This window comes from Quercus lobata, chromosome 3 (assembly GCF_001633185.2).
Source record: "Quercus lobata isolate SW786 chromosome 3, ValleyOak3.0 Primary Assembly, whole genome shotgun sequence".
Classification (NCBI taxonomy): domain Eukaryota; kingdom Viridiplantae; phylum Streptophyta; class Magnoliopsida; order Fagales; family Fagaceae; genus Quercus; species Quercus lobata.
Genome location: NC_044906.1, coordinates 43,866,822 through 43,889,668, shown reverse-complemented (window position 1 = coordinate 43,889,668; position 22,847 = coordinate 43,866,822). Strand labels below are relative to the sequence as shown.

At 35.3% G+C, this 22,847-nt stretch overlaps 1 protein-coding gene across 1 annotated transcript; it reads right to left on the bottom strand.

Moving 5' to 3' along the window:
• Positions 1 to 4,444: 4,444 nt before the first annotated feature.
• LOC115981872 (alanine--tRNA ligase) lies at positions 4,445 to 22,675 on the bottom strand. Its single transcript, XM_031104288.1, has 23 exons — positions 22,368 to 22,675; positions 22,019 to 22,257; positions 21,785 to 21,925; positions 21,240 to 21,386; positions 20,900 to 21,052; positions 17,454 to 17,583; positions 16,293 to 16,389; positions 16,010 to 16,130; positions 14,946 to 15,005; positions 12,136 to 12,186; positions 11,955 to 12,050; positions 11,646 to 11,747; positions 9,150 to 9,272; positions 7,593 to 7,736; positions 7,427 to 7,498; positions 7,254 to 7,329; positions 7,035 to 7,177; positions 6,826 to 6,934; positions 6,556 to 6,743; positions 6,269 to 6,358; positions 5,948 to 6,130; positions 5,378 to 5,557; positions 4,445 to 4,802 (listed from the first exon to the last, which is right to left on the bottom strand). The coding sequence occupies exons 1-23, from the start codon at positions 22,660 to 22,662 to the stop codon at positions 4,731 to 4,733; spliced, it is 3,012 nt and encodes a 1,003-aa protein (XP_030960148.1). The 5' UTR covers positions 22,663 to 22,675; the 3' UTR covers positions 4,445 to 4,730.
• Positions 22,676 to 22,847: the final 172 nt, after the last annotated feature.

Below are 22,847 nucleotides of genomic sequence, written 5' to 3'. Positions count from 1 at the left end.
AGCTAATTTCTCCATTTGTGGATATCGTCCTTCTGCCCCCCTCAATGTCTTGCTTGTATAGTACACAAGTCTTTGCACTTTGTCTTCTTCTCTTATCAATGCTGAACTCATGGCATACAGGGTGACTGCCAAGAAAAAAATACAACTCTTCTCCCACCGCGGATAGACTTAGCAAAGGAGTCATGGTGAGATACACCTTCAGATCTTTGAAAGCTTTTTGACACTCATCAGTCCATTCAAATGCTTTTTTAAGAACCTTAAAAAATGGCAAACATTTGTCAGTGACTTTAGAGACAAACCTGTTAAGTGCAGCAACTCGTCCGGTGAGGGATTGGATTTCTTTGGTATTTTACGGAGGTTTCATGTCTAGTATTGCTTGAATTTTGTCAGGATTCGCTTCAATTCCCCTATAAGAGACCATAAAGCCAAGGAATTTCCCTGATGATACCCCAAAAACACATTTGCTAGGGTTCAATTTCATGTGGTACTGTCTAAGTGTTTCAAATGTCTCCTGTAGGTCGTCCAGATGCCTTCCCTCGTCTTGACTCTTCACCAGCATGTCATTTACATAGACTTCCACATTCAGCCCAATCTGCGGACAAAACATGTGGTTAACCAATCTCTGATATGTTGCCCCCACATTTTTTAAACCAAAGAGCATCACCTTATAACAGAACAAGCTTTGATTGGTGATAAAGGATGTCTTCTCTTGGTCTACCTTGTCCATCCTTATCTGATTGTATCCAGAGAAAGCATCCATGAAGCTAAGCAACTTGTGCCCCGCAGTGGAATCTACCAACTGTTCAATGCGTGGTAGCGGGTAGCTATCCTTAGGGCAAGCCTTGTTTAGATTGGTGAAGTCTACACACATTTTCCACTTACCATTTGCCTTCTTGACTATTACTACATTGGCCAACCAATTCGGATAGTACACTTCTCGAATAAATTTTGCCACAATTAACTTTTGAACTTCGTCTTTGATAGCATTATCTCTCTCAGGGGCAAACACCCTCTTCTTTTGTCACACTGGCTTTGAGAAAGGACATATATTCAGACGGTGGGTAATGACACTAGAATCTATACCCGACATGTCCTCATGATTCCAAGCAAACACATCAATGTTTTTCTTCAAAAACTAGACGAGGTCCTTCTTAATCTTCTCTTTTAGATCTGCTCGAACCTTGGTACACCTCTCAGGGTTATTTTCATCCAAGGAAATATCTTCCAATGCTACAGTGGGCTCTGCTAAAATTCTCTTTTCTTCAATATTCATGGTCTGAATTTGTTCATCCATGGCCAACATAGCCAGGTAACACTCTTTTGCTGCTAGTTGGTCTCCTTGTACCTGTCCTACTCCGTGTTCTGTTGGAAACTTGACTAATAGGTGGAAGGTAGATGTAACAGCCTTCCAACTATTTAAAGTTGGCCTTCCAATTATGGCGTTGTAGGAGGATGAACAATCTACCACAAGGAAGTTCACATCCTTGGTGCTTTGTCGCGGGTATGCTCCCACTACCACTGATAATGAAATAGTACCCACAGGTTGTACCTTCATTCCACCAAAACCTACTAGGGGGAGTTCACTGGACGGAGCTGGTCTCGTCCTAACCTCATCTGCTGAAAAGCTGGATAATATAAAATGTCTACCGAGCTTCCGTTATCCACTAACACTCTTCTGGATGTGTAGTCAGCAATAATCAAGGTGATGACGATAGCATCATCGTGAGGGTGATAAATTCTCTCAGCATCATCGTCCGTGAAAGTGATTGCTTGTTCGTCCATGGACCTTGCCTTTGGTGATCGTCCAAAAAGTTGGACGCTCTGCACCACCTTCAAGTATGCTTTCTTAGACCTGGACAACTGGCCTGTTGAACTTCCCCCTATGATGACTCTTATTTTTCCGAAGGGTGACCGCGATGATTCTTCTATCTTCCTTTTCAATTTCTCGTCCTTGTGACCTCATCCAAGGAAATTCCTTAACTTCCCTTGCCTTATGATATTTTCAATTTGCTGCTTTAAATCAAAATACTCATCTGTATCATGCCCATGATCCCTATGGAAGCGACAATACTTGTTCTTATTGCGCTTATTGGGATCTCCCTTCATTTTCTCTGACCACTTCAAGGAAGGATCATCCTTGATTTGCATAAGGACCTGCTCAAGTGGCGTGTTCAAAGGGGTATATTGCTGATTCCACGCTGAAGAGCCTGGCTTCTTATTATCTCGGTCTTTCCTTTCTTCCGTCCGTCCCTTCTTTGGACGAGAGCCTTGCTTGGAATGACGATTAGGGTTTGCTTCTACTCTCTCAGATCTCTTCCTCTTCTTAGCAATGATTGCGTCTTCTGCATTAATAAAATTTTGGGCCGAATGGATGAGTTCGGCCATGGATTGAGGCTCTTTTTCATAGAGTTTATGTATAAATAAGTCCGAATTCACCCCATTATGGAAGGCCGCCAATAGAAGCTTGTCATCTACCTCGTCCACACTTAGGGCTTCTCTATTGAAACGAGTGATAAATGACCGCAGGCTCTCATTCTCCCCTTGCTCTATGGTCAACAAGCTGGACGAGGAACACTTGTGTCTTTGTCCCCTAATGAAATTGTTAACAAACACTTGCTCAACTCTTCGAAAGAACTTATGGAATTTGAGGGTATTTTACTAAACCAGACTCATATCGGACCTTTAAGGGTGGTAGGGAAAACTCTACACATGATTTCATCAGGGACCCCTTGAAGATGCATTGTTGTCTTAAAAGTAGCAATGTGATCAAATGGGTCACGCGTTCCATCATACGAATCCAAAGAAGGCAACTTGAACTTTGATGGTAGAGGGTGACCATTGATGGAAGCCGTAAAGGGGGAATCAGTTCTATGGACCAAATCTTCTATAAGATTGGTCCTTCTCAAGTTCTCTTTCATTTCTTCCATGACTTTCTTCATTTGGTCCATCTCTTCTTTCAAGTGTGGTACCGTTCGTGAAGTGGTGCCTCTTAATTGACTTGCAATTTCAGTATTTTCTCTATCATCATGACTCTGTGTTTGTCCTCCTTCTTCACGTTCTTCACGTGCCTGCCTTCTTAGATTAATCTCCATTCTTAACTCTTGGTTTTGGCCAGTTAATTTCGCCATTGTAGCTGCCATAGATTGCACATGTTGGACAGATGATGTCTGCATGACCGGTACAGATTGGCGATTGCGATGAGGATTGCTTGAAGCGTCTTTGCTTCCTTGATGGCCTGGGCTAGTAGCCCTCGATTTGGTCCGAACCATTCAACCTTTTGTCACGGAAAAGAAAACTGCAAAACAATCTCCTTCCCACAGAGGCGCCAACTGATGGTTCCTTGGAAATCAGTAGGTTGATAAGTCTCGGGCACTGATGATCTTAGGGCTTGATCCTAAAAACAAATACTAAGTCAGAGGGGACTGGCCAAAAGTCCTCCGATGATAAAGTCAGTGGATTTGTAATTCACTGTAAGAAGGAAGTAATTTCTGAAAAAAGTGTCTGAATGAATCTTACATTCTCATCGAAGAATGCTTATATAGCATGTGTAAAACGATTATCCATTTAATAACCATTTCTATTGTCGAGGAGTCCAGAGGATTTGGAGGTAACTTCCATAACCACCATGGAAGTTACCTCAATTGGACTTGTATTCCATAGTGATTAATGAAGAACTTGGCACATAGTAATTCAACCCAATAAACTCATCCATCCTTTATTAAGGATGAACGAGGCTATTAGGGGCGACTTTTCCTCATGCATTTACTTTTTCCTAATTTCTTGTGGAGCTCGTCCGTCCAAACGATTCTAAGGATGGACAAGCTTCTTATGGGGCCTCGTCTGTTCAAAGACGAACGAGGTCATCAAGGACGCTTGGGATGATCACCTCATGTGCTTGGTTCGCCCTAGTCGGTCTTTCATTAGACGAGCCATATGGACGAGCTTAGGAGTTGGTGTTTTTTTTGTAACACCATCAGGTGTTATTCTCTAATATTGACGCGTCACAGTTTGTAGAGACTTCCTCCAATTCAGATTGTAGAGAAACTTTCTCCTTTCTATAATACAAGTAGACGGAAATGTATATATACTTTCTTTTTTCTTTTTCTTTTTTTGAGTATGTATATACTCTTTTATTGAGAGAGATTGCAGAGACAATCATGGCCAGTTGTTTTGGGAAAATTTTGCATTAGAGAAAGTTGAATATTCAAGAAGTGCAATTGCTTTAAGTTTAATAACATAATGCTTGAAAATGAAATCTTAGGCCTCTATTTCAAACCCGTCAGCGGACAAACCAACCCGTGAATTCACTAGGCAGTAAAATCTTAGGGCTCTAGAGATACAAGGTAAGCTTATTGTTTACATTGTTTCCCATCTCCTAGAGTATTTTACACGGTTCTTTGACATTGAATATATGCAGAGTCATAAGAAAGAAGAAAAGACTGGATTGTTGGAAATGTATGTTGGTCCTACATTCAATGTTTCATTCAATTGGGTATTAGAACAGGTCGACACATTTGATAAAACGATTTTACAACAGTGGAACTACAAAGTAACATAACAAAGTTGCAACACGATTTTAAGGAAGCTCTAAACAAAGTAACATATCAAAGTAAGTAAAGTAAGTTATTTCTCAAACAATTGCCTCATTTAGTCAAATGATTCAAATCAAATTCCTATAAGCTGCAAATGAGGCCATGTTTCTTCTGTAGGAAAAGAATTTGCAAGATCTATCATCTCAACTTCATCAATGCAAATGCTGTAGCCAATTCAATCGCCTCATTGACTTGCGAAGCATCCGTTCCCTGAAATTGATATTTCATAACCAAAAAAAAAAAAAAAAAAAAAAAAAAAAACCAGTTTGGCACCAGGTAAATCATATGACAAGGAAAAAATGTTGCAGGAAAGACTCAACAGTATCATAAAGTAGATTGTTTTTGACCCAAGGCAGATATCTACTGACTCAGCCAACAAAAGTGAAGGCTTTTCTGGGCCTTTTTCTTTTGTTCTTCTCTTTATTATTATTATGAATAATGTTAGAGATACAAATTATTTTACAAACTACTAATGTGGTGAATGATTATTGGTAAATGAAAAAGTAATATTAACGGTAGGCCTAGATAAAACCAATAAGAGGTTGGCCATATCAACATTTTGTAAAAATGTTGTAAAATAGTTTGTGTCTGTAGCATTACTTTATTATTATTATTATTATTATTTTTGTGGGTTAAAAAAAAAAAAAAAAAGACCTATTAACTGCTTGGACCCAAGCTCCTAAACTTGTGCTTCTAGTGTTCCCAAGGACTCGTGCAAAGTTCTACCATGACAAAGACCAATTTATTTCATTGAAATTGAAAATAAACAAGTCAAAATCACTAACCTGGCCAGATGCAAGACCACCTTTTCCTTTACCACATCGCCCTTTTAGAGGCTCCAGAGCTTCTGTCAACCACTCTGACACCTCCAGATGCTTGTTCCTATCTCCTTTCTCTGGCACCCCAGCACACACTACAGCCTTATTAGTGGTTTCATCTGTACTGAACACCATAGCAGATATCCCCTGTCCATCCATCAGAACAATCTCAATATTTTATGCTCAAGTTAACACGAAGGAGTAAGGGTCTCTTTCGTTGTTCTTTGAAATTTGAATGGCCCAAATCCTCTATTTATGATGTCTAAGACACAATCCATCAGCAAGAATTAAATCTTCAGAGAAAGGGATCCATCACCATGACGGATTAAATAATCTTTTTGGAAGATGTGAAAGATTTGTAATTATGTTCATGACAACTGTTCTTGAATTCTCCAATTTAAAGAGATGGATTATGCATTCCCAAATGAAGAAAAAGTAATGCTATCCAAATTACAGATAAGCCTGACAAATTAAAAGTTAAGAAAAAAGAAGAGAAAAAAAGAACAAGAACAAGAACAAGAACTGAAGAGTAATGACCTTCTGTTCTATGACTTTCAGAACTGCTTCACGAACTGCTGCCACATCCAAACCAACGTCAACATGGGATACACAGAAAGCCTTTCCCTCTGAAGCAGCTACTTCAGCTTTCTCAATTGTGATCTTGACAGCTTTCTGTATATTTTCTTCAGCAATCTTCTTTTGCGCCTTTCTCACTTGATTCTATAACAACAAAGCAACTAAGTACAACATAGAACCAGACACAAGCAGAATAATGAAACAGTCAACAATATCAGACAAATCAGACACAATGGGCAAAAACTGCAATGAGCCAGCGACCTGTTTTGCCTACTGCAATACCTGTAGTACAGAAATCTTTGCCCTGATATCTGCCTTCTTGGCTGCTGGTATAGATGCGGAATCCACACGACTTTTCAAAGAAGCTACCGTCTGCAAAGAGGCAACAGATTTAACTGACAGCAGATGGCAGGAGGTGACTGGTGTTTGCACATTATAATTACTAAAAGCGGGCAAATCAGGCTGAACACCCACCCCCATCCCATAGCACACCACCAAATCCACCCCAACCCCCCCCCCCCCCCCAAAAAAAAAAAAAAAAAAAAAAAACCAAAAAGAGAAGAAAAAACCTTTTCAAGCAAGCTGCCTTCTATTTTTGATGCATCATTTACTTCCTGCTCAAGTAAGTATGCTAATTCCATTGCCTTAAAAGCACCGTCAGTTGTAACAGCAGTAATCCTTCGTATTCCCTTAGCAATTCCCTCCTCAGATAGCAGGGCAAAGGCCTTAGCTTCCCTTGTATTTGATATATGGGTACCTAGATGTATCCATAAATCAAATTCAATACAACATTCGGAGTAAGTCCCTAAGAAAAGGCACTCTAATTTATAAGATTTGACCTCCGCAGAGTTCTGCAGAAATGGATAACCACTCATCATTCTCTGGATCAGCCAGAAGGTCCTCAACTTTCTGTCCAATTGCCACAACCCTAACTGGGTCAGGATAGACCTACAGCAAAGACAGAACACATGTTAAAAGACATCGCTCTCACAAGACATATATATATAACTAGTTGAGGAAAGAAACAGAAACAAATTAAGCAGCTTACTTCACCAAAAACAGCTCGTAAACCATTGATACGCTTGGCTTCAGCAAGGGTTGCCTCCTTACCAAATACATCTAATTCAGCTTTTATTTGCTCATTCACAATTGATTCAATCTTTTTCAAACGATCAGGATCTACTGGCTTGCCTGTCCAAGTTCAGCAGCATGTTAAAAAGATCATGTATATACAGATAACCCAATCGGCTATTCAAATCAAGCTTACCATGCGAAAAATCAAATCTTAATTTTTCAGGAAGAACGATAGAACCCTTCTGGTCAACATGATTTCCAAGCACTTCCTGCATTCATATTACAAGTTTGTTTAAGAAATACTGAGTCAGTGATAAACAAAAGATAATTTTCCAAGTTCATGATAACTTGGAACTAGGAGCATACCCTAAGAGCAAAATTCAACATGTGTGTGCATGTATGATTTGGGGCAATGAGCTTACGCCTGTCATAGTCAACCTGCAGAAGACATTAAAGCATGGAAAAGAGTTACAGGGAAAAAAAGAAAAAGGAAAAAAAGAAAAAAATAGCAAATACATAATGCACATCATACCTTACAAATTACTTTTTCCCCCACAGAGAATCTACCATTCTCTCCAGAAAAAGAACCAATATGAAGAATGAAACCTCCATAAATTTGAACATTGCCAACTTGAAACGAACCAAAGGGGCCTTCAAGTGATCCAGTATCAAAAATCTAGAACCACAAGAACTATATCAGATTTAAAAGACCAATTAAATAGAAGGAAAACAGCCAAGAAAATTGCATAATTAGCAGTTAGAACCCAGAAACTAAAAACATAACAAAAACACACCCAACTTTCACCATTTTAATTGAGATCTGGAGGCATTTGTCTATGTAGGCAAACCACATGGCTCAGTATCATATATTTAACATGAGAATATATACCTCTTACAGTTGGGATGGAGCAATCACCTATACCTCCCTGAGTGACAAATTCTTGATACTTTTATCAACTGATTTAGGTACTAACACCAATTTCCAAAAACTATAGGCTTACACATACACACCATCTTAAAATTTTAGTTTATGTATTGTATTCTTCTATGGGCCATATTCCTCAGGCATATCGGAGGTTATTTTCTTTGTTTGGAAGGCAGCATGAAAGAAGATCCTTACTTGTGATTATCTCATTAAGAGAGGATAAACGTTAGTTGAATGATGTTGTATTGCCATTGTAGTAGGGAGAGAATGGAGCATCTTTAGTTAGACTGTAATGTTGCATTTGAGTTGTGGAGTTTTGTTTTTCGCACCTTTGGGCTTTCGTGGGTGCTACCGAGTACAGTCATTGATCTTTTGTTTGTTTGGTGGAATTGGTTAGGCAAACAATTTTCCCATATTTGGAATCTGGTTTTACTTAAAATTTAATACATCCTACCACTCCTAATAACATCTCGTTTCTTAAAAAAAAAAAAAAAAAAAAATCTCAATAAACTTCCAATTTGGTTAGATTTATATATGGGTATTAGAATTAATTGAGTGTGGTTATGCTTATTCTTAAATATGTGATAAAATGATGTGGCATATTAGGATTGCAGAGATAAAACATGGGTTTTACATCACGTCCTTATAGAATTTAATCTCAGTGTACAAACATGTTATTGTGCACAAGATTTATTAGCATTATTTTACATATTTTATTATTGCTTTTGAATTAATTTTTGTTATGGTTTCAAACATTTTATAGTTGTTACTTATTCTTTAAATAAACATAAATTATGTCCTAAAATATACCTAAAAATAAATATTAATTAATTAGTTGTTGTATCCTTGACATGTCGTACCCTGTATTGCATTGGTACCTATGCTTCATAGCTTGTAATTCTTTAGATTTCTTTGTGTACATTTTCATGTATCAAATCGGGATCAATTAGGACAGAAATAAAGCATTGGGTTGGACGCTTCTTTGGTGTCATTATTATTACTTAAATACACACACACATATGATATAAAAAGCAGCTTTTTATAGATGGAGTCCAAGCCACTTTTACGTCAATGCAAGCATGATAACCTACGAGTGTTGAACCATTCTTGTACCTGGTATCTTGACAAAACTAGGTATAAAAAAAAACCTAGGGTATACAATACCTGACCACCTTGCTCAGCATAAAAACTTGTAGATTCCAGAACTATACCAACTTCACTGCCAGAACCAACGCTTTCCAAGAACTGGGAACCGGTATAAATTGCTCTTATCACACTTTCATGGTCCTGGTATAGCATATAAAAAGGAAAATTACATTAATACAAAATACAGTAGTCTAATAACCAGTATATCAATCCTTATAATGCACAAATTATCTATACCAGTAAATGTTAAATGATATCAATCCCTTTGAGTACCATATGCAAAGTAGGAGAGAGAGAAGGGGGGGGGGGGGGGGAATCATTTAATCATCAGAATGGCTAATCACAAAAAACACTCCTGCACATTGATGCCGTTGTGCAATTTCATCATCTATAATTCTAAGCGTAAAAAAAGCCCTTAACACCCAGGATTAACAATGTTGATGGTCACTTCTGTATTCTATGCTTTAAAATATGAAAAACAGAGGCAGTCCAAGGAAAAAAGAATAGGAGAAGTAAGAGAAATTGGACTGAGCTTTTCTAATTTCTCTAGAACAATTGACTACAACTAGGGCATGTTTGGCGTGTTAAATAGAGCTTGTAATGGAACAATTATTCCTCTAGAATAGGTATTTAACAATTGTTGCACTTTCACTAATGGGGAGTAGTTATTCCCCTCTAATAGCTCTATAATACCTACATAACAAACAACAACAAAAAGGAAAAATTCAAATGCTCTTCTTCACTCTTCAACTAGGATCATTGTCAACTGCCATCTCTCTCTCTCCATCAACCACACCTCAGCCACAATGAAGTTAATTTAGTCATCTCCTCCATGGCTCCTCAGCCTTCCATGAAGCTCATTTAGAAGTTTAGCCTTAATTTTGATATGGGTTTTGTTGATCTAGGGATTTTTTTTTTTTTTTGAATTTTTGGTATTATTCTTAGGTAAAAATGAACATGGGTATTTGAGATTTAAGAATTTTGCATCTTAGTTGTGTTTACTTTGGTTCTTGGATCTAGAACTGGTCTAAGAAACTTCTATTTCCCTAGTTCTCTTAGTTGGTTTTTCTTTGAGTTAAGATGATTCATGGTTTTGAGGTGTGGATTTGTTTTTCAATTAAAGGATGGAACCCTTTTTTTTGATAGGTTCAATTAAAGGATGAAACTTAACAACCCATATTTATTTTCTTTGTAAATCTTGATTTAAAAAATCCAATTGGGGAAGAATGAATTTCTAAGGTAGAAGAAAATAGTGAATGAAACCTCATTGCTCTTAGATAATATACAAAGCTATTGTATAATTGCCAGATTGCATCTTGGAGATAAAAGCTATTGACAATTGGACCTGAGGCTCTACAGTCTCCCCTCAATCTAGAATGAGAAATAGAAAAACATTCGTCAAGCATTTGGAATCTAGCTCCTTTGTGCTTAATGTGGTGTCTTTGGAGGGAGTGAAATTGGAGGACTTTTGAGGACTTGGAAAGCTCGGATGACCAATTATTGGCTGCTTTCAGTGGCTCCTTGTTTGACTGGTCTAGGGCTTGGGGAATCACCTCTAGTGACTCTCCCTATGTTCCTTAGCTCTCTCCTTTGCATTTAGTTTCGTTCCCTTTCTTTTTTCTCTTTTCTTTATCTGCTCTATCTGTATTTTTCTCTCTGCCTTTTGTTTTTCTGCATAAGGCAGTGTTCTTGAATATATATCCTTATTACTTATCAAAAAAAAAAATACAACCTAGTGGAATTTTTGAACTCAAGCCCTCACCCTCCATCCATTCTTATGGAAGAACTATCCTTTGACCAAGAACTAACTAGCTTTACTATTTACAAAAATTGCAGGCAGATGGGAAACCTGCAAAATATCCTTCAAATCATGAGTGGACATATTGTTCTAAAATGAATAAATATGCTAGAGTGGGGAGCTATTTCCTCCTGGAGGGACCAAAGGAAAAACATAATCCCATTATATAAATTCCAGCTTAGAGAAGAAAAAAGAAAAAGAAACCAAAACACACCCCTTTTCTCCAAATCAAGCACCAAATAATAGCAGCTAACATTTCTCTATTCAAATCTCCAATTATGTATTTTTTTCAAAACAATGTTATTTATTTCCATCCCTAATATTCTCAAAAATGACAAAGGGAACAGTTCAACATAATTTGTCTACAGAAAAGGTTTCAAAATGTTCTTCCATTCTCAGCATATGTAAAGTAAACACCGAGCAAACTGTTAGATTAAGAATGTATATTCATATTTCTAATTTCAAATGAGTATATAATCCATCAGCTACCCAAAAAGTCAAATTTTGTGATATTTCATCAAGAAAAGAAATTAAAAAGTACAACATCCAAGAATGTATACTCTTAGCATGGTTAAAAGGAAATTTATTTCTTCTCTTTCAAAGTTAAGATACTAGTGTTGTTATTTATATTTTTTTACCAACACTTGAAGACTTATTTTCAAACCCAGGACGGTAACAATTTATAAATCATAATGAAGTAATATTCAATATCAAACCTTGAACCAAATAAATTTGAAGGAATCATCTGTTGCAGCAACCCCCCTCTTGTGCAATGCTGAAGTAGCTTCAGCATCCATAATAATAGCACCACCAGCTTGCTGCCAAGAAATAAATATTAGAACAAAATGAGAAATGAATATACAACCTGTATTATCATTTTTTTGCCATACATTCCTTTGGCATTATCCAGTTTGCCAAATCATCAATATTTATTTTTCCCAAGATCCATGTAAGATTAAGCCAAAAAACTCAGTATATAGTTAAGGGCATATGTATAAAGAGATAAGAAAGAAAACTCTTCAAACCTTATTTTGAGCATTCCTTGATCTTTCTCTTGCCTCATCCATGGCATTATTGAAACCGTCAACATCAACCAGTAAGCCCCTTTCTTCTGCCATCAACTGATAGACAAAAGATTATTAACTTCCAAAAGTAATTATATGCAACTAAACAAGAAGGCGGGGAAAAGCAAAGCACTTCAGGAACCTGGGTCAAATCTAATGGGAACCCATATGTGTCCCACAAAACAAATGCATCCTGCAGAAAGCAATCAACTGGGTTAATAAAAGTGATAAGTATGATAAGGAGGATGAATCTTCAAAAGACATAAATCATAAGATTTTGAAAAGACCTAAATCATAATATCAATTAAATAAGAAATCAATTACCCAAGAGTTTATTGTATTTTTTTCAACTAGACTTATTAATTAGGTATAAGATTCAAAAGCAATGCTTTAATAGATTCTTAACAGCATTTGTGGGCAAGCAATCAAAATTTCTGAATTCCATAAGATGAATCAATATGGTCGTCCAGACTTAGAATCAAGTCCATCGAGTTTATCGTCGGGGTATGTATTCAACAAGGGAAGTAGTATTTGCCATAAAAAGCATTGAGACCCAACGCTTTCTTGGTTAACACATTTATGGAAATGGATGAGGTTGACAGATATAAGAACTCAAGACCTTGTTGAAAAGGAGCAGAGTGCTAGAGAAGAATTCATTTCCACTAACTTCAACAATGTACTGTGGCTTAATCATTAAAATCATAACTTCATAATCCGATGAAGATAACATGTGTTGGATAATTGAATGGACAATTCCCTCCACCAACCTCCCCCTCTGTTTGGGAGGCTTAGGAGTTAAACTCAAGTGAATGTACAACTTGTACAAAATAAAGAAAAAAACCTAGAAAGCCAAAGAAAGCAGGTAAAGTAAGGCACTTCAAGAAATAGGTCTTTCATCCTAAGTCAATAAAATCCTTTTTTTTTTAATATGTTGGCGGAGGGTGAAGTGGGGTTTGAACAAAAAACATCACAAAGGATGCCATTACCACTAGGCTATTACTTGAAACCCCTTAAGTCAATAAAATCTACTTATAAACTTCTACATATGCTAGAGGAACGACAACAACCCAATTAAAGAGAACAACATAAAGCCAATTTTGGAAAATGAGCAGTCATAATTAGTGTTGTTAAAAGCGTGCCTAAAAGCTCAAGGCTCAAATCCCAAAGCTCTCAACGCTTCCCTAGGCCAAAAAAAAGCTCGTTTAATGAAGCTTGCTTTAGACATTTTTTTTGGAGCTTTTTGAAGAAGCACAAAGCATGCCTAGGCACGCTTTTTAATTTTATTGCAAAAAAGATATTGATCATCAAAATTAATTGCTTGATCTTGAAAGAAATGACAAGGACCAATGATTTACTACACAACCACTATCCTTATAGTGCTGTGTTGGTAAAAGCGTGGGTACAATTAAGCGCAAAGGCCTATTGAAGCCTAGGCGCAAAGCGCAATGTGCAAGCACCTGCCTAATTGAAGTAAAGCGCACATTTTTTTAGAATAATTTAATAAATTTAAAAATAATTATTAATTAAAAATACAACAATTAAATGATCAAATTATCATATAAACTAAAATAAAACATTTTATATAATTCATGTAACATTTAGATAAGCCCTACTTTTGCAATTTTAACACAAAAATTGCAAGTATTTTTTCTTTTTTTTTTGGGATCAGCTTGATATAAGTACTTCCATCGATATCCATAATAATGCCCCATGCCTAAGTACTAATATTAGTTAATAATTTTAATCACTTAATGACTCAGGTATATAAGAATTAGTCTGCTATGTTCAACATCAACCACTAAAGTAGCTAAACATTTACCACAAATTTATTATATCATACTTTCATACTTCTTTTTTTTCATGACCGAGAATATCAGGACATAGCAATATGGTAATTGGTAACAAGCAGATATTCAAAAGGGAAATAATAGAATAAATAGAAGAAGAAGCTGGGTGGGTAACTGTTTCAAGGAGAAAAAAGATAAAATAATAGAGAAGAACTAGGGGTTGTGGGTTTCAGGACAAGTTACATTCAAAATATATATATATATATATATATGATAAGTAACACTAAAAATATGCCAAACCAATGGTTTATATCAATAATGTCAAGATCCTATAGATTTAATTCAATTTTGGTTTATTTTTTTGAAAAATATAAAAAGTGCGCTTTGTGTTTTTTGAAAATGCGTAAAAAAGCTCGCTTCTTTGAATGCACCTTGACTTACTTTTAAGGCAAAAAGCACAGGAGCCTTGAGGCTTTGTGTTTTAAGCTTAAGTGTGCTTCACCAACACTATTACAATGTTGTATTACACAAACAATTTTTTTAATTTACACGTCATAACTCATAAGATACGAATAAGGTTAATTTACAATTCTTGTGCTTTTTGATCTTTGAATTTTAGATGTATGTTGATAGAACCATATACATCTTTTACATATCATTTGGTCACAACTATCATGTTTATGAACTTTTATAAAGCACAAGAGAATTATATAAAATATTATGTTTAAAACTTATATGATTAGATTATTATGATATTGACCATTGAAAATTGAAAATTGTTTTCAATTTACAATATAAGAATTTTAAGAATTGAAATAATTTCAATATGAACTTACAAACATTATACAATTGCACTTAATAGGTAAAAGGAACAAATTTTGAGTTATTATTTTTTTTTATCATATGTTACGAATATTTCTATTAGAAGTTATAAGATATTATATTTGAAAACTATACACTTTACTTCAATCAGGTGTGCTTGCGCTTGCGCTTTGCACCTAGGCTCCAAGAGGCCTATGCGCTTAAGCGCGCGCTTGAAACTTTTACCAACATTGGTCATAATATAAAAATTCTAATAATATCAATGATTGGACAGAACTTAAAACAGGATATGGGGGGGGGGGGGGGGGGGGGAGAGAGAGATTGTAATCATAACAATACTTACCTGCCCACTTAATATCTTCCCTTGTACATCCTGCGCAGCCTTTTTGAATTTCTCGATTCCCTAAATACAAGTAAATGATGCCAAGACGTGATATGTTAGACAAATTATACAGATCTCTCCACAAAGCCAGGATATGTAAAGCTAAAAACACATCATAAAGGAAAAGTTCCCATTTCAATACCATAAAAAATAATGGATGCAACTCAATGAATAAGTACTTAAGGCTCTCTCTCGCACAAAAAAAAGGAATCTAGCAAGTGACACAAGTCATATTTCCAAGGAATCCAGTAGCAAAATAGATAACCCATCATTCTTAATTGCACATATGCATTCAATATTCTTAAATACATTAGTTATACATTAGCTTACAAATATCATTTGTGACAGATATCTGTAAGGCCCCCAATGTCATCTAAATTTGATTTATAGACATGGTCAGCATTTTCAAAAGACAGTAATCACTGAGAGTCTTAGTTCAAGTAAGCAGGCTATTCATAAATGTGTTGCACAAATCCATGAAGAACCAGTTTTTCATAACACTATTCGTTGTCCATTTTCATCCTGGACTTGTTTAGTATTTATCTTGCTAAAATTACATAACATGGATCAGGTAAGTCATTGGCTTTGCCAATGAGGCGTGGCCCCCAGAAATTTTTCGCACCCAAGGGGATTCAAACCTTAGAGTAGGAGGGAGCATACCACCAAGACCAAGGCCTTGACCGCTTGAGCCAACCCCTTGGGGTTGTGTTTATATTTGATCTCCTATGATCCATTCATTGATAATACATTCTGGTATTTATTCTGAGTAATCGACTTGGCTACAACGTTTTGAATGTACTCTTTCTAATTATTTATTTATTGATAAGTACTCTTTTTTATTTATTTATTGATAATATATTTATTTATTGATAAGTACTCTTTCTAATACCATAATATATTATGAATAAATAAATAGAGTACGTTCAGAAAGTGTCTACACTTAACTATATGGGGTAACTAAATATTGTAAATTTGTAATACTAACAAATAGGGGGACCAACAAATATAATGCTATCCACGCTTACCTTAAGTAAAGTTTTACCAAAACTTGCTTCTTCTTCTGCAATTATGTCCCTAATGCGCATTTCATTCTGCTTTAGCTCCGGAAAAACATCGCCCATCACTCTCACCACAACGTTTACAAGCCTAAATTCAACAAAAGCATTTAATTTCCCAATGGCAATTAGATTTGTTCCGAAAGAACAGAGGCATGAAGGAGAGAGAGATGTAGTGTTGCATGATAAACTTTTAGATGCAACAATACCAAAAATAGAAAATAATCACAAAAATTAAAATACATCTCTATACCCATTGAAAAATCCTTCCTGAGCTTTTAAGACCTCACTTCCATAACGAACAGCTCGGCGAAGAATACGCCTCAAGACATATTCACGGCCCTCATTGCCTACACATCAAGTAAAATTGTCATAAGTTACACACAAAGAATTGTGAGAAGTTGCAAGCATGCAAAAGATTGAATAATTTATTGAAAACAAATTCACAAATAACTAAACCACACTTTTATTGAAAGAGAAATATAGTATAGGAAAACATTTTATAAATAGACTAAAAAAACAAGAAACCAATTAGAGGATTACAAAAGATAAGTACAGGGCCTATATGATAGTTTTGAATAACCACTATCATTAAAAGATGAAATTCCATCATTTTGATCTTCAGTTATATTAGATTAAAGCAACAGACTCCAACATTTTGACAGCCAAGAAGCGATACAGTAGATGAAATAAATCTTTTAAAAAATCACTCTTAAGGTGCCATCTAGCCTTAACGCAAAATATTGCCCCCAAAAAATAATCCAACAAAACAAAACAACTACACAAACGCACAAACATTGTCCAAATATAATTTTTTCACATTATTACAATTCCTAATTTTTCAACATACAGGAATGAAATCACCTCTCTGAATCCTTTACATGTTTAAAAATTACCTAGCCACCAAATACCTTCTGAAAATCCTATAAAAGAAATGGTGATGCACAAAAACACACTGCCCAGAAATAAGAGACTTAAATATCAAAATTCTAGGAGGGAGAGGATACAATTATAAAGGGCAGTCACTCCTTAAGAGAAAAATTATACTCTCATTTGTACAGATAATTTTATGGAATATGAAAAAGAAGAAAAATATCAACCACATTGTGTACAACCATCTAGTCAATATCAGTTGCAAAAATTATTGATAAGGTGGTCCAAATTATTAATCCATCCACTTTACATATGCACATGCTAGCAAGCAAACATGGCCAAATCAATGACAATATTCCAAAAGCCTCAAGAGGTTCTCCATAGAGCAAAATATATTTTTTAACAAAAAAAGATCAGTAGAGTCAATAATGTTCCACTAGAGGTACACCATAGGAAATCACAACCACAGACCTCAACTAGATGACTAAAAGAGCCAAGTAGGAAAAATGGTGGACAAGAATTCTTGTCTGTCGTACCCTACCTGGACAAGACCCATCGGCAATGGCAAATGAAAGAGTTCTAATGTGATCTGCAACAACCCGGTATGCCATGTCAACTTTGTCCAGATCATCTTGTCCAACTTTCCCAGAATATGGCCGAGCCCCAGTTGCCTGCAAATAAATGGATCATATACATGTAGCATCATCAACCATTCTGGATGAAAATAATAAGCAGATTGGGTGCAGAATTTACTGCTATTCAAGCCAAAGAATGTGACCAAAATGGAGAAAGATTGAAAGAGACATTTTAGGAATATAATATTACGTTTATTGTAGCAATAAAACTAAATTTTTGGGACATTTGAAATATTCATCCTAAACTATAAAATTTTACAAATCACACCCTAAATTAAAATCAATTCAATTCTCACCCCACTATCTAAATTGGTTTACAAATAATGCTGACGAGATATACACACAATCATGTGATGCAGACAAGGATGACTAATTTGCTGTAACTTCAACGTTTTGTTCGTTGAAGACTTATTGTGTTGGGTCAATGTGTGAAGTCCAACTGAAGCAAAACATGGTTTAAAGGTCAAGTTATAAGTATTGTTGGGGGAAATTTTGAATTGGGTTTATATTTTACATATTATGGTTAGTTTGTATACAAAGGCAGAAATGTAATTTCAAAAGCTCTTGCAAATTGAGCGTATTTTGGTAATTTAATTGGTGTCCAGAATTCCAGGTATCTTAGGTCTGATTCCTTTAAGGCTAAGTTAGTCTTTCATTACTATATTGGGTTTGACTTTTAGCTTACTACTCAAATTAGGAGTCCTAATACAAGTACAAAAAAGAGCCCCTTCTCCTCAATGTACTCAAGAAATGGAGTTCATTAATTGAAAAAATTGATTCTTTTGAGCAATGATGCAAATTGGACTAAATGTGTTTTTCCTCCTTTCTAGTCTCTGTCCCTTCTCTTGGACATTCTATAATTGTTCACGTGCACTATTCATGACTTGTATGCAGATTTGATCTTACACTTTATTTAGAATGGATATCTGCAATTAGCCTTACAACGACAAGTCAAGAAAACTTGTACACTTTCAAGGCCACATATTGTATTAAAAATAAAGCAACAAAAAAAATGAAAATATAGAATGGAAGCATTGAATCAGAAGAAAATTTTGTACAAATCCAACACAAAACAATCATGTCCATCTTAAACATGTTGCAAAAACATGTCAATCTAGAAACTGCATGTCTACTTCATATTTCTTGATGTAGGACAAATTGGAGGAATTTGTCTATGTGTAGCTGTGATGGATTAAGGTTTAGGAGGTTTACTGGAAATAGGATTTAAAGTTGTTGACGAAAGTACTATGGGTTGTGTTAAAAGTTAAAAGGTGGTTTGATGATTTATTTGATGGCTATTTGGGAGAAGTATGAGGGAATTTAGGGTTTTGATAGGTAAAAGAAAGGGCTTGATTTAGGGTTATAAGGATGAATAAAATAGAGGTTTTATGGTGTTTAAGGGCTGTATGAACAGTACCTGTGAACAATAACAGAAAGAAAAAAAGAAGAGAGAAAGAAAGGCTCTAAGGCAAGGTGCTCGCCTTTAGAGCCTAGGAGAGTAAGGCGGCGCCTCAAGCCATGAAAAAGGTGCTAAGGCGAGAGGGCCTAAGTTTTATTTTATTTTATTTTTATTTTTATTTTTTATTTTAAATATATATATTTTTAGTTATTTATTTATTTTTATAGAATTTGTTGTAATTTAAAACTTATTATTAGATAATTAATTTACAAAAGGCAAGTTATAAAACCTATTGTTAGTTAAATTAATTTATAATAGTTTGTTGCGAAACTTATTGTTAGATTAATTGATTTTATATAGAAGCTTGTCGTAAAAACTATTGTTAGAATAACTAAAAGAAGCTAAACCATGTTAATCATATTTTGAAATAATTTGATAGGCTTAATTTCTTCATGCAACACATTGAAAAACACTTCATTATAATATTTCAATACACTAGCTATATAGGATTTAAGTTCTATATGTATAATAAATATATTAAGAATTTGGTGCCTGTTACTCGGGCTAGCGCCTTTTTGTTGCCTCACGCCTCAAGCGATACAAGGCTCTGGCACCTTAAGGTCACTTTTTACATTCAATCAATATCCAATCAATCTAGGGCATTACAAAGGATCTTCTAGAAAATTCAGGACTCAACTAAATTACCAAAATACCCATAATTCACAAAAAACAAAACTTACAGATTTGCCTTGGAATATAAATTTGACCAAAAAAAAAGAAGCCAAATAAAATATTGTTTTAACCCTAAAAGACTCATACTTAGACCTTAAAAACCACTAACTTTTACTTCAATTAGACTTCACACGTGCACCTAACAAAACAAATCTAGAATATGCAAATCTTGTATGTGCAAATTTGCAAAGTAATAGCAAACTAAACTTCCATGGCTGCATCATTTCAATATTATAGCTCAACAAAGTAATTATAGAAACTGACTAAAATTTTAAGAGAGCTAAATGATAATATTAAAGCAAAAAGAATTTGTAGAACCATCAGTGTTTGTAAAAATGGGGGGAGCACTTAAGCGCTAAGGCCTCTTGCAAACTAGGCGAAAAAGCACAAACGCATGCTTAATTGGAGTGAAGCGCACATTTTAAAAAATTAATTTAATAAATTTAAAAATAATTATTAATGAGAAATGCAACAATCAAATTATCATATAAATTGATATTAAAATTTTTATATAATTCATATAACATTTAGATAAGCCTTACTTTTGCAATTTTAACACAAAAATTGCAAGTCAATTCAAAATTTTTTTTTTTTTGGATTAGCTAGATATGAGTACTTCCATGTAATATCCTTTCTTAAATCTCTAATATCCATAATGCCCTATGACTAATTAGTAATATTAGTCAATAATTTAATCACTTAATGACTATAAGTCTATAAGAATTAGTTTGCTATGGTCAACATCAACCACTAAAGTAACTAAATAATTACCACAAATATATTATATCATACTTTTTGTTTTTCATGAATGAGCTAAGAATATCAGGACATAGCAAAATGGTAATTGGTACCAAGCAAATATCCAAAAGGGAAAAAATAAAATAAGAAGAAGCTGGGTGGATTACTGTTACAAGGAGAAAAAATCAAGAAAAATAAAAATAAAAATAGAGAATAATGGGGAGGTTGTGGGTTTCAGGACAAGTTACACTAAAAATATGCCAAATCAATGGTTTATGTCAATAGTTTTAATTCTGTTTTGGTTTATTTTTTGGGAAAATATAAAAAAGTGCCAAAAGAGCTTTGAGCTTTTTGAAAAAGTGCAAAAAAGCACGCTTTGAATGAGCCTAGCTTTTGAGGCAAAAAGCACTAGAGCCTTGGGGCTTCAAGCTTTGAGCTTAAGCGCGCTTTTACCAAAGCTGAACCATCAGCATCACCATTTACCTGTTGGATTGCATCAAAAATGGGCATGAACACATCGGTATCATAATTGCTCATCTTGTTCTGAAGTACAGAAGTCAACCTTTCGAAACCCATGCCGGTATCAACATGCTTAGCAGGCAGGGGTTTTAAAGAACCATCACTTTCCCTATTAAACTGCCCAAAAAATCAAAATCAAACAAGAGTAAATAATAAATCAAATTCATTCTTAGGCCACATAGAAGAAGAAGAAGAAGAAGAATAATATACATAAATACAGTAAGGAGTCTTTTGAAGAAGAAGTACACAAATCATATCAGGAATGCTGAATGGAAATCCACAAGACACGGTGGCAAAGTTATACCTGAATAAAGACAAGGTTCCAAATCTCAAGGCACGTAGGATCATCATAGTTAACCAATGACGCAGCATCTCGATTACCAATTCTATCATAATGTATTTCAGTGCAAGGTCCACAAGGACCTGTATCACCCATCTCCCAGAAATTGTCCTGTACAAAGAAACAAAAACAATGAACCAATTAAGTTTTTTTTATTTATAAAAAATAATTTGAATATGGCACACAATTTAAATGAAATTAATGGACAAGAATATTTTTTCCTAGATGGAACCTTTGTAGTGTAAGCAGGAAAAAGATGTCCATTGCACTAAGTGGGTATTGAATTTGAACCCATGATCTTTCCCAAACACGTTCTTATGGGGGGAGAGGAAGTTCAAAGGCATATGGATGGCACATAGTTAAAATAAAAACAGAAAAGCTTGATTCAGATTCTTAAAAATATATTGAATGACAGTCGTCTCATGTATTATTACAGTTGTTACTAATGTGTAATACCAACAACACAAAGAAACATACACAGAAGAAACAATAAGTGTAGAAAAGCATACTTTACAGCCAAAAGGCAGCACACGTTCTGGTGGTAAAAATTGAAGCCATATATCTCTAGCTTCAGCATCAGGAGCAAGACCCAATTTCTGATCACCACCAAAATAGGTGGCATAGAAGCGATCCTTAGGTAGTTTATAAACCTAAGAAAGAAAGAAAGAAAGAAAGAAAGGTTTGAATGGAAGTTCCAAATAAATAGTAATAAAGGAGAGAGATAAGGAGGTTGGTATGGGTGCCTGTGTAAGAAGTTGCCAAGCCCATTGAATGGCGTCAGCTTTAAAGTAATCCCCAAAGGACCAATTGCCAAGCATCTCAAAGAAGGTATGGTGGTAAGTGTCTTTCCCAACATCATCCAGATCATTGTGCTTCCCACCAGCTCGAATGCACTTCTGGGTGTTGCAAGCACGATTCAATTTGGATAAGGGAGTGTTTGGGTCAGCTGTGCCCAAAAATATGGGCTTGAACTGGTTCATTCCTTTATTTTTCAGCAGCAGCAAGAAGCAAAATCAAAATCAGGAAAAAAAAAAGAAAAAGTAGAAACGTTATTTTATTTTCTGAGTGAGAGAGAGAGAGAGATAGAGATACCGGCGTTAGCGAAGAGAAGAGTGGGATCATTGTGAGGGACGACGGGGCTGGACTTCCAATTTGTGTGCTTCTTCTCCTCGAAGAACTTTATGAACGTGTCTCTCACGCGATTCGCCGGCCATTCCTCCGCCATTTGATGATGATGATGATGATGAGATAGAGATAGAGATAGTGGGGGCAGTGGTGGCGGCGAGTGAGAATAACAATGAGAAAGAGAGAGACGAGGGTTTCTGTTATTCAATACGCACAACCACAACACACTCCGCTTCGAATTCCCAACGAATCCCTTCCTCATTCATTTCCACGCTAACTCTCTTAAATATTTCTCTTTTATTTATAATATCCATCCATCTCCTCTTTTTTACTATTTACTATTTACCTTTCTTTTTTCTTTTTTAACCTTCTTGTCATAAAATTAAATTATTTTACTGATGATGATGTCAATACGGGGTCGTTTCTTTTATTCTATAAATAACCCCC